Below are 16051 nucleotides of genomic sequence, written 5' to 3' on the forward strand. Positions count from 1 at the left end.
AGCGCTGTGTAGAAAGCTGAAAGTTGGACTCCTTTATTGGCTCCATCTAGCTCATTACAGTGTGTGGTACCTCAGGTTAAGTACTTAATTTGTTCTGGAGGTCCGTACTTAACCTGAAACTGTTCTTAACCTGAAGCACCACTTTAGCTAATGGGGCCTCCCGCTGCTGCTGCTGCTGCTCCTGTGCCGCCAACGCACGATTTCTGTTCTCATCCTGAAGCAAAGTTCTTAACCTGAGGTACTATTTCTGGGTTAATGGAGTCTGTAACCTGAAACGTATGTAACCTGAAGCGTATGTAACCTGAGGTACCACTGTATTGTCTACAGTGATGGACAGCAGCTCTCCAAAGTTTCAGAGAGGGGACAATCATAACCTTACCTGGAGATGCGTGGTATTGATCATGGGACCTCCTGAATGCAAATTAGATGCTCTACCCCTGAGCTACAACATACCCTCCAACATCTCTCCAGTGAAAGTAGGTAAAGGGACCCCTGACCATTAGGTCCAGTCGCGGACGACTCTGGGGTTCAGGCGCTCATCTCGCTTTACTGGCTGAGGGAGCCAGTGTTTGTTCACAGACAGCTTCCGGGTCTTGTGGCCAGCATGACTAAGCCACTTCTGGCGAACCAGAGCAGTACACGGAAACGCCGTTCACCTTCTCGCCGGAGTGGTACCTATTTATCTACTTGCACTTTGATGTGCTTTCGAACTGCTAGGTTGGCAGGAGCTCACCCTGTCGCGGGGATTCGAACCGCCGACCTTCTGATCAGCAAGCCCTAGGCTCTGCGGTTTAGACCACAGCGCCACCCGCGTCCCCAATGAAAATAGGGACATCCTATTTCATGGATATGCAGACTAAGGCACGGGGGCCAAATCTGGCCCAATTGCCTTCTAAATCTGGCCCACGGACGGTCCAGGAATCAGCGTGTTTTTACATGAGTAGAATGTGTGCTTTGATTTGAAATGCATCTCTGGGTTATTTGTGGGGCATAGGAATTCGTTCATGATTTCCCCCCAAAATATAGTCCAGCCCCCCACAAGGTCTGAGGGACAGTGGACCGGCCCGTTGAAAAAGTTTGCTGACACCTGTGACCTATTCCATAACAAATTGTTATTATATTTATACCCTGCCCACCTGACTAGGTTGCCCCAGCCACTCTGAGCGGCTTCCAATATATAAAAACGTAATAAAACATTTAAGAACTTCCCTATACTGGGCTGCCTTCAGATGTCTTCTAAAGGTTGTATAGTTACTTATCTCCTTGGCTCATAACTCTACACCCTCTGACGTTTCTCTGACGAAAACAGGGACATCCGAAGGAGAATTAGGACATTCCAGGATCGAATCAGAAACTGGGAAGGCTTCTGTAAATCCAGGACTGGAAAATAAGGACACTTGGAGGGTCTGCTACAACGGTCTTTCCCTGCAAACTGGATTAAGTGTGAGGAGGCCTGTTCACACTGCCATTTTTGCAGTGCATGATGTCCTCAGCAAATTTCTCTCAAACGGATGCGCACTGTAGTGTGCTGAAAGTGGGATCCTACATGTGCTGGCAGATGTGGCTATGCGCTCCCCTGGTTATTTGAATTAAGCTCTGAGCAAGGGCTTAATGCAGCAAAATCTCATGGATCAGAGTTGCTGAGGATATATTTCAGTGCCGGATTGAAATGGGCCCAGCTTTGTCCAGACTTCGTTACACTTCAAAATGCACCAGTGCCCAGAAGTAATGTGCACTGGCATGAATGGGACATACTCCCAGCAACCTGTGTGTAGGATTGTTGCTGGGGAACAGAGCAATCCCAAGCCCTGACTGGGAACTGCAACACAACAACTGCTGCCATCAAAAGTCTTGCCTGCGCAGGCTGACCAGGAAACAAAAAGGGGTGTTGCGGTTTTCTAATTTTTTGCTATGCCAGCTCCAAGCTAGAAGAAGCTGAGAGGTCTGAGATGGGCCCCTCTCCAGGGATGAAGCACCTTAAGATCCAGCGGATACATGGCTGGCTATGCTCTACCCCATAACATCTAGTTTCACAGCCTTCCACTGGCCAACACCAGTGGGAATGTCGGCGCTGGTAGTGTTCAGCCTGCAGCGCTGCTGGTGCCACTCAGTGGAGGGGCTCCCTGACCATAGCTGTCAACTTTCAGATTTGAAAATAAGGGATCAGCAGCCTCGAATATAAGGGATCAGCAGCCTCACCTGTCCCGGAGACAGTCTACGGAATATCTAACAATATGGGATAGCAGCGGGAAGCAGTGGGAAACGGTGCTGGAATAAGGGAATTTCCTGCCAAAAAAGGGAAGGTTGACAGCTATGTCCCTAACCCTGGCCCACAGAGGCTGATACAGCTCAGAGCATGGGCGTATCTGTTACATCCTAAATCCACCCAACAGCAAGGATCAGGGTGTTAAATTTGCATCTTAAACTCTACTTATTACTGGAATTTGGTTTCCAAACCGCCCTTTGCCCAGTGGTTTCCAGGGCAGTATACGAAAAGCTTAAAAAAGGGGGATTCATATAAAATTCAATTAAAGAACATTCTTCAGAACTAAGAGGCAGCAAAAGCTATAAATATGTTTATTATATATTTATTATTTAGCACAGTAATTATGAGGACCAAAAAGAAAAACAACACAGCCTACTTTAATCATCATCAGCTAAGATAATTGTGCTAAGCGCAGAAACAAGTTAGTTCACTGTTAACTGTCAGACAGCGAAATTAACTTTAATCCTTTAAACGTTTCAGCAATGTCAGGGAAAGTTTCTGTAAACGCAAACTATTCGTGGAACTACTGTTCTTTGTCACATTTGTACTGAAACACCAGGATCAGTCTATAATTTTGTGAAACATGTGAAATTGTAACAGAAATCAAGCAAGGTAAGAAGCAGCAACTATGAAAAAAGGCAGTTGCACACCATTCTTTAAGTATCATCACTTCATGTGATACTGGGCTGTGGTAATTTCCAGACGGCCGGTTTTTCCACGTTCATCTTAATTTGGACAATTTGCAGAGATTTTGTTCCCTTAAACGTTGATAGAATTAAAACGACATACATACATACATAAGCACGAACACAATATTAAATCCATCCAGACATGCATCGGGCACCCCTTCTGCAGAGAGACACTTACAGGAAGCCCTTAAGCATTATCACTAATTTATTATTTGGCAGCGCAAGTTTTCTGAGTACAGAGTTTGGGAGTCCCTAGTTTTGCGGGTGAAGGAGAGGAACTGCAGAGGAGAAAATGCGTGACCCTTGGGGGGGGAGAGGTTTGGGGGGAAGGCTGGGGGGTCCTAGCTTCTGACGTAATCCCAATCCCCCTCCCAGCAGACAATAGACCCCATTCATCCTTCTTCCTCGCCCCCCGCCCCTCACGATCTGTTCACACACAAAGAAACCCATTCAGCGCCCAAGAGGGCCCAGCCGCTCTCCTGCCTCTGGTTGGTGGATTCCCCCGTCACTCATTCCATTCCCCCACCCGAATGGGGGTGTGTCGCTGCCCCCTTTCAGCCTATCTTTGTCTCGCTGTCAGATTTCCCCCCCTCCCCGCCACCACCAGCGGCCCCGCTGCCACTCCCTCTTTTTTGCGATTGGCCGCGGTGGGCGTGGCCACGGCGCCGGGACTCCGCCCACCCTCCCGTGGCTGCTCAGTTGCGGTTGGGCCTTGGAGGTGTCAACATCTCTCTCTCGCTCCTATCTGCTAAGGTACAGTGCAGCCTTGTCCAGGGCCCTCTTCTTCCCTCTGCGCTGCCCTTCTCTCCTTGGTCGAGTCTCTCTGTCTCATTGACGGCGGCTGGCAAGGGGCTCTGCCAAGGTCTGGAGGGTGGGAGGGGCAAGGGGGTCCGCGTGCCTGTGCATTTTTTGCCTTAATCATAGTAGCGTGCTCGAAATTGTTGATCCGGTTCCTTAGAGGGGTTGATCCTTTGTGGGGTGATCTTGACAGAAAATGTTGCACTTAGCATTGCATGATGGGGAGGGGGGTGGGGATTTGTTTAGATTTGTCTTCTGCTCATCCCCAGATGATAAATCAAGTTTCCCCCGCCCCCGTCCACCCCACCCCCCGATCTTTCTGCCTCGGCTTCTGCTGCTTCTGATCATGTTTTCTCTGCGGATCTGTGCACCGGTGTTGCTTCCTGCCCCCTTTCTATGTGTCCAGCGCGAGAGCGATGCGTGGCTTTCCATTCCTCAATCTGTTCTCTTCATTCCCTTCCCTATGTCTCTCTTATACATGACTCCATCTGCCTGCCTGCCTGCCCGTCCCTCCATCCATCTAGCCCTTCATTGGTGGCCAGCCAGAGAATGTCAGCTGCTGAATTTCTGCAGGGTTCCTTCTGATGCTCTCCTCCCTCCTCCATTCCCGCCCACACCCTATTCTGGGCTTTGCTCAGGTAGGAATATGCAGTCCTTTCTTGCCTTTGAGCCTGTGACCCGGTAGCATTAAATTAAAAAAAAAACCTCACCCCAAACCTACTGAGGATGTAAATGGGATGGAGGCAACTATTCCTGCCAAGGAGAAATACCCACAGCACTGTACTGCAAAGGCCTCTGGTAAGGTGTTTTTGCCGAGGCTTGGTGAGTGGAAACAGAACTATTAACGTAAAGAGAAATGGTAGGTTGTAAAGGGGACTTAATCTGAAGAGGTTTGGAATGACAATGGAAGATAGCACTGCAGAAGGATGTGGAATCCATAGTACACCTGGATTTACTGGCAAGAATAGGCCTGTCTTCTGTCTCCCAAGGTGGCTTGGCAATGCAGGCTTCCCACTGCAAAGAGTTCTCTGCAAGAAGTGAAATTCTCAAGGATAATGTGATTCTGTGTGGCCTCTACATTTCTATATACTGTATCTGCCATGCTCTAGTAGCGGGGAGACCGTTGGGTGGTTTCAGCGGCTGAATGTGTCACCCAGTGAACCGAAAGCATGATTGGATGCCTGCATTCATTGCACATTGGGATAAAGGTGCTGGAATCTCTGAGTATTATGCCCAAAATAATATAAAGCATTTCAGGAATGCAGCGGAGTGTTTTCATGCTGAAAAAGTGAGGTATTTGTAGTTTGGGGTTTTGTTTTGTGGTGGGTTTTTTTTGGTGATTTTCTTTTGCATGTGTCTAACCTCTAATTCAAGACAGCTGAAAGCGCCATCTGAATTTAATCAAGCCAATTACAGAGTTTTATCTAAAAGTCCACCAAAATGCTCAGATTTGATCTGCAAATCCGAGGAATGCTTAGCATTTGGAACTTGCTGTGTCAACAGAATGGTGAATTCCAGAGGGGTGTGTGTGGCTGTGTTAGTCTGTTGTAATGAAAACAGCAAAGAGTCATGTGGCTAATGATTTTTAATTTTTTTTTTTTTGGTGGCATAAGCTTTTGTGGACTAGAACCTAATTCATTAAATGAATTGGCAAAATTAGTTGCAACCCTTCCATTGGCTCAGTTTGCATGTAACACTAAGCTAAACCATAGCTTAGTGTGTGTGATCAAATCTTGCAAGAGCCTGGAGAGGAGATACTTGCCCAACCTCTCCTGTTGTTTCGCTGCTGTGCTAAGCCAAGGCATGATTTAGCTCAGTGTGTCATTCAGGTCCAAGCTCATAGTTTAGCTGTTCCAAGCAAACCATAAGCAATAACCAAGGTTTGTCCTAAAGTCTGCAGCCAATGGTTTGCCTAGGAGAGTTAAACCAGGAGCCTGGACTTAGGCAACACAATAAACCATAGCTTAGCTCAAGTGGATATGACCTCGTCTTTCAAGATCCTGTACACTTGATCATTTGCCCTAAACCATGGTTTGGCTTAGTGTAGTGTGTGAATGAGGGCATTGTGTGCTGTGTGTGTTCTAGTGTCCCTCACTCCCTTTAAATGTCTGAAGGGTTTCTTTTGACAGATGATTTGGTTTCTGGATTCTTTGACCCTCAACACCCACCCACCGGGCCTTTCATAAAGTCACATTCATCTGTTCTTAAAACTGAGACATGCAAGTGGGAAAGGCAGACTTACTGAACTAATGAAAAGTTGAGGATGCCTGTTAGGTTGTGGTTTAGTACAGAAAGTTAATATATTTGAGTCTTAAGAACCATCTTTCTTTTATCATGCCTGCCACTCAACAAAATGTGGGATGCGTCGCTCAAAAGGCATTTGCTGGCCATTAGTTAGCAGCCAGGAAGTGCTTTGTGTCCAAAGAGGCTGTCTGTCTGATTTCATAACCCAGGAGAGGTGAATATTTTCAGCTGAAGTGGGCCAGTGGAAATGGTGGCGGCGGTGGGTTTATTTCCTGATCCTTGATGTCACATGTGTTTTTCATATTTCTGTGAACTGTGGCCAGAGATTTAAGGCAGACTTTTTTATGGGGAAGGTGGTAGAAGAGGAGTAGTTTGAGGAGACACATGGCAATTGATGTTGGGATGTTCAGCAGTGGGCCGGACGGTGAGCATTTCATTCCAAATTCTTGAAGGAGAGAGGGCTGCAGGGGTGGATGCGGTGCTGTACGTAATGCTAGACATTACACAAATCAAAGAGGTGTTTTTGCTTTTTTTATTAAAAAAAAAAGAAGTTAATTCCAAGTAATCGTGGTTTCATGTTGAGCTGGGGCTAGAACTGAGAGAGATCTAGTTAATTTCCTTTGCCCTCCCCACACAGCCATGTCTCCTCTGGACTTGAGCACCAAACAGTTATGTTGTCGGCAACCCGGTATTTATAGCTGCAACGGGCGCCTTTACACCGTGGAGGCAGCCTGCTCCCTGCCCCCACCTCCCAACCCTCCCAGCTCAGTCCTAAACTTGGAACAGGGATTTTGGCAGAAAGGTCTGGATACGTTGGGAGTCATATGAGCCGGCCGGCAAAACAATTAGCAGGCGTGTCGTGAGCTCTGCAGAAAGGGGTGGAGGGGGGGGGTTATGTGGGAAGACGCAAAAGTGGCACACACGCCACACATATGTGGGGAGTGACACACATTCAAGTCAGGTTTGTTATTTCACTCTGTGACTGTGATAGTTATAAAGATAGTGGCCGTCACCCCAGAGAGGCCCAGGGTTCTTGGGAGTCCTGGCTCCCAGCCACTTGGCTAGAACCCACATAGCTCCCCATCCTGTTTCCAGATGAATCCAGGAGAGTCCTTTCTCCCTGTCCTCTTGCTCTGATGCAGGCTTCCCCAACCTGGTGCCCTCCGGATATATTGGACGCATCAGCAAGGCAGACAGCTCTGATGCATCTGGTGCCATCTTTCCTGTCACATAGCTCAGGACTAATTTCTACAAACTCTTCTGTGTTCCTTTCCTTACTTGCCTCTTGGACAGGTATGGAGACCCTGCAGCCTTTCAGGTGCTACTGAACTACAACTCCCATCATCCCTAGCTACTGGTGACACTTGCAGGGCTGATGGGAGTTGTAAGTTAGCCGCATCTCAGAGGGGCAAAGGCTCCCCACGCCTCCTCTTGGGGAATCCAGGATGCTGGTCTCCTGATATCTCTTATAGCCTTCCCTCAAGAAAGCCAACTATTCTGACTCCCAGATTCCTCCTGCCTTTAAATCTTGGCTAGCCAAATAATGAATTGAGGTTCATTTTGGAAATTTGGTGGGTGGGGGAAGAAGGTGGAGAAGGGGCTGCTCCTGTACCCCATAAGGAAAAGGGTACAGAATTCCCCAGGGGCCCATATGGTGGAGACCTAGAAGAGGAACTGGTGACCCATCTGCACTACACATTTAAGGCGGTATTATACCACTTTAAGCAGTCATGCTCCCCTAAAGAATCCTGGGTAATTTGTCAAGGCTGCTGAGAGTTGTTAGGAAACTCTATTCCACTCACAGAGCCACAGTTCTCAGAGTCTTTTAACGCTCAATCCCTCTTTCCAGGGAACTCTGGGAATTGTAGTTCTCTGGAGGAGATGGGATCTCCTAATAACTCTCAACACCTCTTAACAAAGTACAGTTCTCGGGATTCTTTTAGGGAATTAGTGACTGTTTAAAGTGGTATAATACCGTTTAAAATTAATAGATCAGATGGAGCCTGGTCAGATGGGGACGCGGGTGGCGCAGTGGTCTAAACCACCGAGTCTCTTCTAGGGCTTGCTGATCGGAAGGTCGGTGGTTGGAATCCGCCCGATGCGGTGAGCTCCCGTTGCTCTTTCCCAGCTTCTGCCAACCTGGCAGTTCGTAAGCACACAAGTGCAAGTAGATAAATAGGTACCGCTGCGGTGGGGAGGTAAACGGTGTTTACACGAGCTCTGGCTTCTGTCACGGTGTCCCGTTGCTCCAGAAGCGGTTTAGTCATGCTGGCCACATGACCCAGAAAGCTGTCTGTGGTCAGACGCCAGCTCCCTCTGCCTGAAGCGAGATGAGCGCCGCACCTCAAAGTCGCCTTTGATTGGACTTAACTGTCCAGGGGTCATTTACCTTTTCTTTTTCTTTTTTAACCTTTATACACTTGAAATGTCATGAGGCCTACCTGGATGTGAAGTGAAATAGCATTTATATAGTATTCATTGACCTTATAGTGGGGGGACGGGGGTCCTTTGGCCCTGCAGATGTTGGACTCTTAAACTCCCATCATCCCTGACCATTAGCTACACTGGGGAGGCCTGATGGGAGGTGGGAATCCAACAACAACAACAGGCCCACAGATTCCCCACCCCTGGTTTAGGTTTTACATAAACCACCCTGCAATCTCAATATATTCAGTTAAACAGAGCAAAAAAAGATAATGTGGAGATGTGTTCCCTGAAAGGGTTGTAGTTAAATGTATGTATTTGAACCAAGTATGTCAGTTTTGCAGATAATTATTGAATGGATGGCCCCCACTTCCTGTTCTGACCAGCTGTTCCTCTTCCCCTCCCTGCAGAGGCAGCTGCCATAGTATTTTACCTCAGAAACACAGCACTGGGGGTAACATGGCTGCTTTCACGGCCTACTCTCCCTCCCTCCGTGCCCATAATCCCTAAAGCAGTCATGGAGCTTTGGGGTGCAGCCACCGTTGCGCAGCCTGAAAGTGCCATGCTATGTCTCTTGTCTCTCTGCTCTTGGTCTTCTAAGTTAGAAAAGCAGAGAGAGGAGGGATCAGCTTGCAGGTTCAACAGAAGCTGCAGTGAGGAATTGGTCCCTGTGTTCCTCTCCCTTCCACACCAAGAGATACCATGGCAGGAATATCTGCTAGGACTCAGCCAAGTACAAGAAGGATTTGCTTTGTTTGCTGTCACTGTTTCCCTTGGGCCCCGAGAGCAGTTGCGGTGACTACGGCTGTGCTGCTGAGTTTGTGTTGCCTCAAAGAGCCTGAGATCCTTGTGGCAGAGGGCAGATGGAGAGAGAGCGTTAGCAGTGCTGAGACAGCTCTCCATAGACGCATCTTCCCTCCTCCTTTTGGTAGCCTTGAAAAGCTAAAACCACTGAGATAGGTGTGGCATACTTTTGTCTGTGGCTCTTCCTTTCCTAGGAGAGTCAGTGAGGTATACTGGTTAGAGTTTTGGACTAAGACTTGAGAGATCGGGGTTCAACTCCCCCTACCCACACACCCCAGCCATCAATCTCACTCGGTGATCTCAGGCTGGTCACAGAGAGGCGGAGATTCATGTATGCCACCTTGAGCTCCTTGGAGAAAAGGAGGGCTACAAATGTAGTGAACAAATAAAAGCAATTTATTTTTTTGTTGCTTGGTTTGTTGGTCGGTTATTCCGCTGCATTATGTGGACGGTGTTAGAAATTAGCCAGGTGCGTTTTACGACTGATGTGGGTCCAGTTGTGACCATGCAGGGATCTCATGGTGCCAAGTTAGTGACTGGGGAAAGCAAAATGTCACTTAGAGAAGGATCTGAAATGTTTTCCTTGAAGCTTGAATTTGTGTTATTCTCGATTGTCTTATACAATATTTTAATATGTTGTAAACCACTTGGATATTTTAAAATATAAAGTGGTATAGAAATGAAATTACAGTGGTATCTCGGGTTAAGAACTTAATTCGTTCTGGAGGTCCGTTCTTAACCTGAAACTGTTCTTAACCTGAGGTACCACTTTAGCTAATAGGGCCTCCCACTGCCATCGCACTGCTGGAGCACGATTTCTGTTCTCATCCTGAAGCAAAGTTCTTAACCTGAGGTACTATTTCTGGGTTAGTGGAGTCTGTAACCCAAGATACCATGATGATTATTATTATTATTAGCAAAAAATGGCACCTAGGTATTCCATTGCGGCAACTGTAACCTAGGTTTAAGGTGCCATTTGGCCATAAGATTATATATCTGCATTTCTAACACTGCATGTGGAATAGAAAACGTTCGCTTGGCTTGTTTTCAGCCAAACGCTGGTCAACTTTGTTTGCTGAACACAAAACTAGTAAGGCCTCTGTGTGTGTGTTTGTGTTTGAGGCGTCTTGGAATTGTAGAGGGTTCCTCACTAGTCAATGCTGGTAACGGGAAACAGGCCTCCTTGGTTTCTTGGGAGGTGGGCTATGATGTTGTGCTAGGAGGAGGTGGGCAGATAGTTCCCATCACTGCTGCCTTTGCTTTTTGGGTTGTTGCCACAACAAGGAAGTTTGACAGGTGAGAAGCAGAAGGTGATGACTCCCAACACAAATAGGTTCGAGCGGGTGGCTGAGAATCAAGCAGAGCGTGCAAGTCAGGCACCGCCTTCTGGGGGTTTAAGGAGCCTCCGAAATTGGGGAAGCAGCCACACCAAAAATATTCCGGCCATCCCAAGCAAAACAAACTCCTGTGGCTATCTTAACTAACAATTATAGGACGATTTCATCCCACGGGATGCTGCTTCCCGCTCTTAACCCACTGGAGCCCGTTTCCCTCTCTCCGCTTTCTGCCCAGGGTTCCTCCCCTGCCCTCCATCTCTGTCTCAGGAGGAGCCCTCCCGGCCTCGAGTGCCCAGGAATCCTGGCTCCCAGCCTCTCCCTCCTGGAGCAGTAGGCATCAACCACTCCCTTCTCGCTTCTCATCTTCAACCAGCTTTGAAGATGAGATACTTCAACTGGCACCTCTGCACAGATCTGCGTTTTCTGCCTCTTTAGCCATGCCGCGCCCCAGAGGGAGACGCATTTGGAACCAATTACCTCTGGGCATGGTGCCACTCAGTGCGGCTTCCTTTTGGAATACCCGGGCCAGATCAAAAACCCACAGGGCCTAAAAGCCCTGCATGTCCCCCTCCGCCCTGAGATTTTTCAGTATGGTGCAAATGTCTAACCCAAATGTCTCTCTATATTTCTTCCATGCATCTCTCTCTCTCTCTCCCTCCCTCTCTCTCTCTGCCTCTCCTAACCCACAGTGCCCGCCCATCAACATTTCTCTCATTGTCCGTTTGGTGCCGGAAAGGCGAGGGCTCGAAGTTGTCCCTGCTCTTCAGGTTGCCGTGCTTGCCAATACCAGCTGGGCTGTGGGTTTTCAAGGGCATTCTTGCGATTCCATTGCGGGTGCTGCCAATCTCAAACCAACAGGCAAGCGCCAGGGGGCATTTGCAGGGCAACCTCCATAAAGCAGAGGGGAGGGAGGAACTTTACCTCCTTTGACCACCCCCCCCCGCCAAAAAAAACCACAACACAAATTTTGGGTCATATCGTCCTTTCCTTGTTTCAGCCCACTGTGTTCCCCCAGTTCCCCCATCTCTGTGGAGGCTTCTTTTACTGTCCCGTTCTTTCTGGCACATCCCTGGGACACAGGACGCAGAAACACCCTTCTATCGTTGCGACTCCTTTCTTCTACACCTCCCTTCAGCAAAGATTGCGTCCCCTTCCTGGGAAAGATGTTGTATTAGCTCACTTGCAAATGTGTTCCCTCACATGGGTTTTAAATAAATAATCTGCTTGCTGCAATCCATGAGGTGTACCATGAAATAAATAAATGATTCACCTACTATTTAAAATGAGTCTTGTGATGATCATAGCTACATTTGGCTCTCTGGAGAATCCAGGCATGTAGGGGTCACAGCAAGACCTCCTGAGCCTTCTCTGCCAGATCCCGCTTCCTTCCCAGAAAACCTCGTGTGTTCAGGTTCCCAGATCTCACTTGCCAACTCCAGAACGGGGTCTCCGCAGTTGTCCTTTTACCATCAGGATAATGTGAAGGCAGCAAAGTCCAGCTCTTTGCCTTGAAAAGTTCCACCTGTTGATTTGTGCATTGCACACCTCTGTTAAGGAACTGGCTGCGTGTGTGCTTTGTTTCTTCGGGGTCTTTGGGCAACCCTAACATCCCCTACTACTCCCTAGTTTGAGTTCTGTTCCACAATAAGGCTCCAACCTCTTTTCTTCTTCCCTGGCCTTCAAATTCATCAAACGACATTTTCCCCATGTTGGGGAAAACCTGGTTAATTTCTGTCTGTCTCAGGCAACTTCTAAAAAGCATAAGAGCTCCACTAAGGGGGGGGGGCGGGGAGAGACAATTATAGCTTGTGTGCTGGAGCTTGAATGAAAAATGCCTCAGTAAGTTCCAAACTTCTCTCTCCCTCCCCTCTTTGACCAGCTTCTTCTTTTTGGAGGGTTTGGAGCCTGTGGGAGATTCTAGGACCAGAGACCGTCATAGGAATCTTTTTGCTCTGTCAAGGCCCCGAGGGGCCTGAGGCAATTGTTTGCCACCACCCTAATGGCCTCACCCTGGGATTGCTCAGCAAATTAATTAGCTAACGAGGGCGCAGCTGGCTCGTTAGTGCCACTTGGCTGGGCACTGTTTGGCAGGACTCGATGTTGCTTGACGCTGCTCTTGCCTCAGACTTGCCTGGTTCGGGTGTTGTCCAATCCCCTCCAGTGGGGTGGGAGTGGGGCCTGGTGGGAGACAGACAGCACGGGATGTGCTGGAAAGCCGGGGCGATGTTCTGCCAGAAATGAAGAGAAAAGAAAAAGTTGCCCGGGGCAGGCGAGGGCTGGAGCCAAGACTCCTGGGTTCCTTTTAGGCAAGGACTGCAGCTCAGTGGTATAGAACAGTGGAACAGTGAGCCCGGACTCCTGGGTTCTTTGGGCATATAGTCGGGTCTAGTGCTGTGGTTGCCTTTCCCTCTGTAGACAGTAGGTGTGGTACTTCGAGGGCTGGGCCTGTGCTGATAATTGTTTCCACGCCTTATTGGTAAACGGGCCTATAAAACAGCCAAAGCTGGGGGTTCCCAAAGTGTATGTTTCAGTAAAGGAGTCAGTAGAGCCAGAAGTCCTCTGGTTATTTTGCAAAGGGGCAGTGGGGCTGGTTACTTTAGTCTGGAGATAGCATGTTTAAGGAAAAATGGCAGTGTAAGAGTAAGAGAGAGAGAAAGATCTGGTTAGCTTAGAAGAGGAGTGATCACCCAGGGCGTTTTAATTTATGTCAGTGTTTAGAATATGGCACCACTGTTGGTTCGAAATTAATTCAGAGTAAACAGGAGTGAGCTTGTTTATGCCTTGTAAAATGTACTAGACATGGATAAATAAGGTATTTCAGGGTTCTCTAGAAGGAGGAGAGAGGGAACATCAGCATTAAAAAGGAAAGGGAAAAAGGAGCAACCTGGGATGTATGGTTTTCTCTGGTGCCAGCGCATTAGTGCTCCTGGGTTCTTGGGCAGGGGTGCGGCAGCTTCGGCAGGTGGTTGCCAGGCACAGGTACACTCAGCAGGCTGCACCTGCCTTGGTTGGCAGCCAAAGGGCGTCACCTACCACCCTTGCTCTTTGTGGGAATATGTGGAGCCGCTTTCCCTCCCCCATCGTAGCACCACACAGACTTTTTTCTCTTTTTCTTTCCCTCTCTTCTGTCCCCCCTCACTTTCCTGCATATCTCTACATCAGAGAGCAAGGTGCCCAACCAACAACCCTTGCCCACCTTTCCTGTTGCACCAAGCCTCTCTCAGTTGCACCCCCCCTTCCTGAAATAATTGAGTTCCTAGCAACTGACAGATCAGAGCGGAGGCAGATCAAAGACCAGGTTGATTTGTGTGTTTATATCCTGCTTTTCTTCTGCCTTGGAACGCCAAGGCCGGGGCTGGTTCCAGGTCTGAGGGGGCTGTCAGGAGTGCCTCTCCCGCTGGGTTATTCTCTCCTACGTTGGTAGGTCTCTCTTGGGCATAAGTGGTAGTGGGCACTCTCATTGGCCCCCTGTGACTCTTGATGGAGGTCCTGGAAGCTGCCATTTTGATTTCCCACAATGCTCAGTGGGCTGCACCTGCTTTTTTGGTCATTCAGAGACCACCCTTTGCTCTGCATGTGAATGGCACCATGTGGTGGGGATGCTATATCAGGAGCATTGTGGGAAATTTCAATGGTAGCTTATAGACCCAGCCACCCAGGGCACAAGGGTCATTAGTGGTCTCTGCCAGGCCGCATATTTCTCCCAGGCCTGCTCAAGACATCATACATAGGGTCTCTCAGCCTGGCACCGACCAGAACCTGAACTCAGGTTACTTAAATTGTGCTGCGCCTCATTTAGAACTAAGTGCTGTGATGTTGACATCCTGAGTGTTTGTTCTGACCTAACGTGAGAGGAAAACGCCGAAGAGCGGAGTTGCTTTGAACATATGCAGAGTGCTCCCCCATTTTTTAATTTTTTTATTTGCAGAGTCAGCACAGAAAGCTCCCGCAAGCCTGGGGTTTGGGCTCTGGGTATGCCGGTCTGAGCACGTGACACCAGACAAGTTTTGGCTCCTTGGATGCTCTGTTTCCATGTACCCAAATCAGGGTTCAGGGAAACCACTGGAGGCCAAGATGAGCAGGGGAAAGGTGATGTAGAGAGTACGGGCGCAAGATGCCAGGACAAGCTCCTTTGAAAGAATAGCAGCGACAGAGCGGTCCTCTAGCGCAGTCTCATTCATGCAAAGCAATGGGCAAAGCCTCTTGTCAGAGAGGAGACCCCGGCGGCCGGCTGTGCGCCTGGAACAAGGACGCGAGTGTCTGGCTCCAGCAGCCCAAGCAAGCGAGGCTGCAGCTTACGCCAGCGAGCCCAGCAGGGGGCTGGTGGGGGTGGGTGGGAGAGAGCTGGAAAATCTAGCTCACCAGCCAGGCGGCTGACTGGGGTCGCTAGGCCGGGAATGAGGGAAGAGAGGCTGGGGGCCTAGATTTTCCAGGAGGAGAAGTTAAACTTGCTTGATGATAGCGGATTGTAGGCAGCCAGGGTTCCTGAGGGGGTTTCCCCCACCTTTGTGACACAATTGAGTTGTTCGGCCACATTTTTGGCTCTGTTTTTCTAGCGTTTTCTCCCCGTGTCTGTTCCTGGCTTCCTTGTTAAGTCCCTTGACTGAGAGCAGCTCTGCTTACTGTGTCTAGAAGGTAACGTCTGTGAGTCCACCGCCATGCAGTTTTTGTAAGTTCATACTAGAAAAGTGTGTGTGAGAGAGAGAGAAGAGAGAAGAGGCAGACAGACAGAGAGGATTGCATACAATGACAGGTTCTGGCAAACCCTGAGTTTTAAAATATTTTCATCCTGATTCATAATATCTTTCATTAATTCATCTGCCAATAATTATAGTTTTATTGTGTATGGGTAAATAGGAATCTATTAGACTCTTCCACACCAACTTCGGAGTACAGGCCTATTTGACGACATATGGTTGTGGGTTTTTTTGTTTTGTTTTGGAAGGGGTTTCCCTAGATTTTGCAACATTTTGTGCATGTATCGAAATGGTGGTTTGGGTTGTATATTGCTTCCCAATCCCATTTTTTTCTCTTTCACATGCCAATCAGATGCCTCGGATCTTGCAAACTGTGCACAGAATCTTTCTTCAGTAAGATTCTATACAAGAGTAATGAAATACGTTAAGTATCTTAGAGAATTCCAACTTTGTAAGGCTTGCATTTTGTGGAAAGTGAGGTGGGCGTGAATGTGTTTGGGTGTGTCAGGCCAGTGATGATGATGATGATGATGGGACCTTACAAAAACCTTTTTTAAACATGGCTATGTCCTCTCGGTCTTAAGGAAAAATCTGAACACATGGTGGGAGGTGGAAAATACATATGAATAAGAATATACTAGAAGGCCAGCCTTTACGTAGCAACTACAGACAGTCCTCGACCCAACTCAACGGCTCTCTTTTTCTCTTGGCTCATTAAAACCACAGTATTCTGGCTGGGGACCCCAGAGTCCTGGTTCCAGTTACTGGTTCCAGTTACTTTTTGCTTTCCCA

At 48.3% G+C, this 16051-nt stretch overlaps 1 protein-coding gene across 2 annotated transcripts in view; it reads left to right on the top strand.

Moving 5' to 3' along the window:
• The first annotated feature begins 4475 nt into the window (after positions 1 to 4475).
• Positions 4476 to 16051, top strand: part of LOC309354650 (uncharacterized protein) — a 60965-nt gene continuing 49389 nt past the window's right edge. For both annotated transcript variants that reach the window (XM_081884907.1, XM_081884906.1), the window contains exon 1: positions 4476 to 4551. In XM_081884907.1, the coding sequence (XP_081741033.1) occupies positions 4491 to 4551 (61 nt within the window). In that variant the 5' untranslated portion in view covers positions 4476 to 4490. The remainder of the gene's footprint in view (positions 4552 to 16051) is intronic.

This window comes from Podarcis melisellensis, assembly GCF_964234715.1.
Source record: "Podarcis melisellensis genome assembly, chromosome: 13".
NCBI lineage: Eukaryota > Metazoa > Chordata > Lepidosauria > Squamata > Lacertidae > Podarcis > Podarcis melisellensis.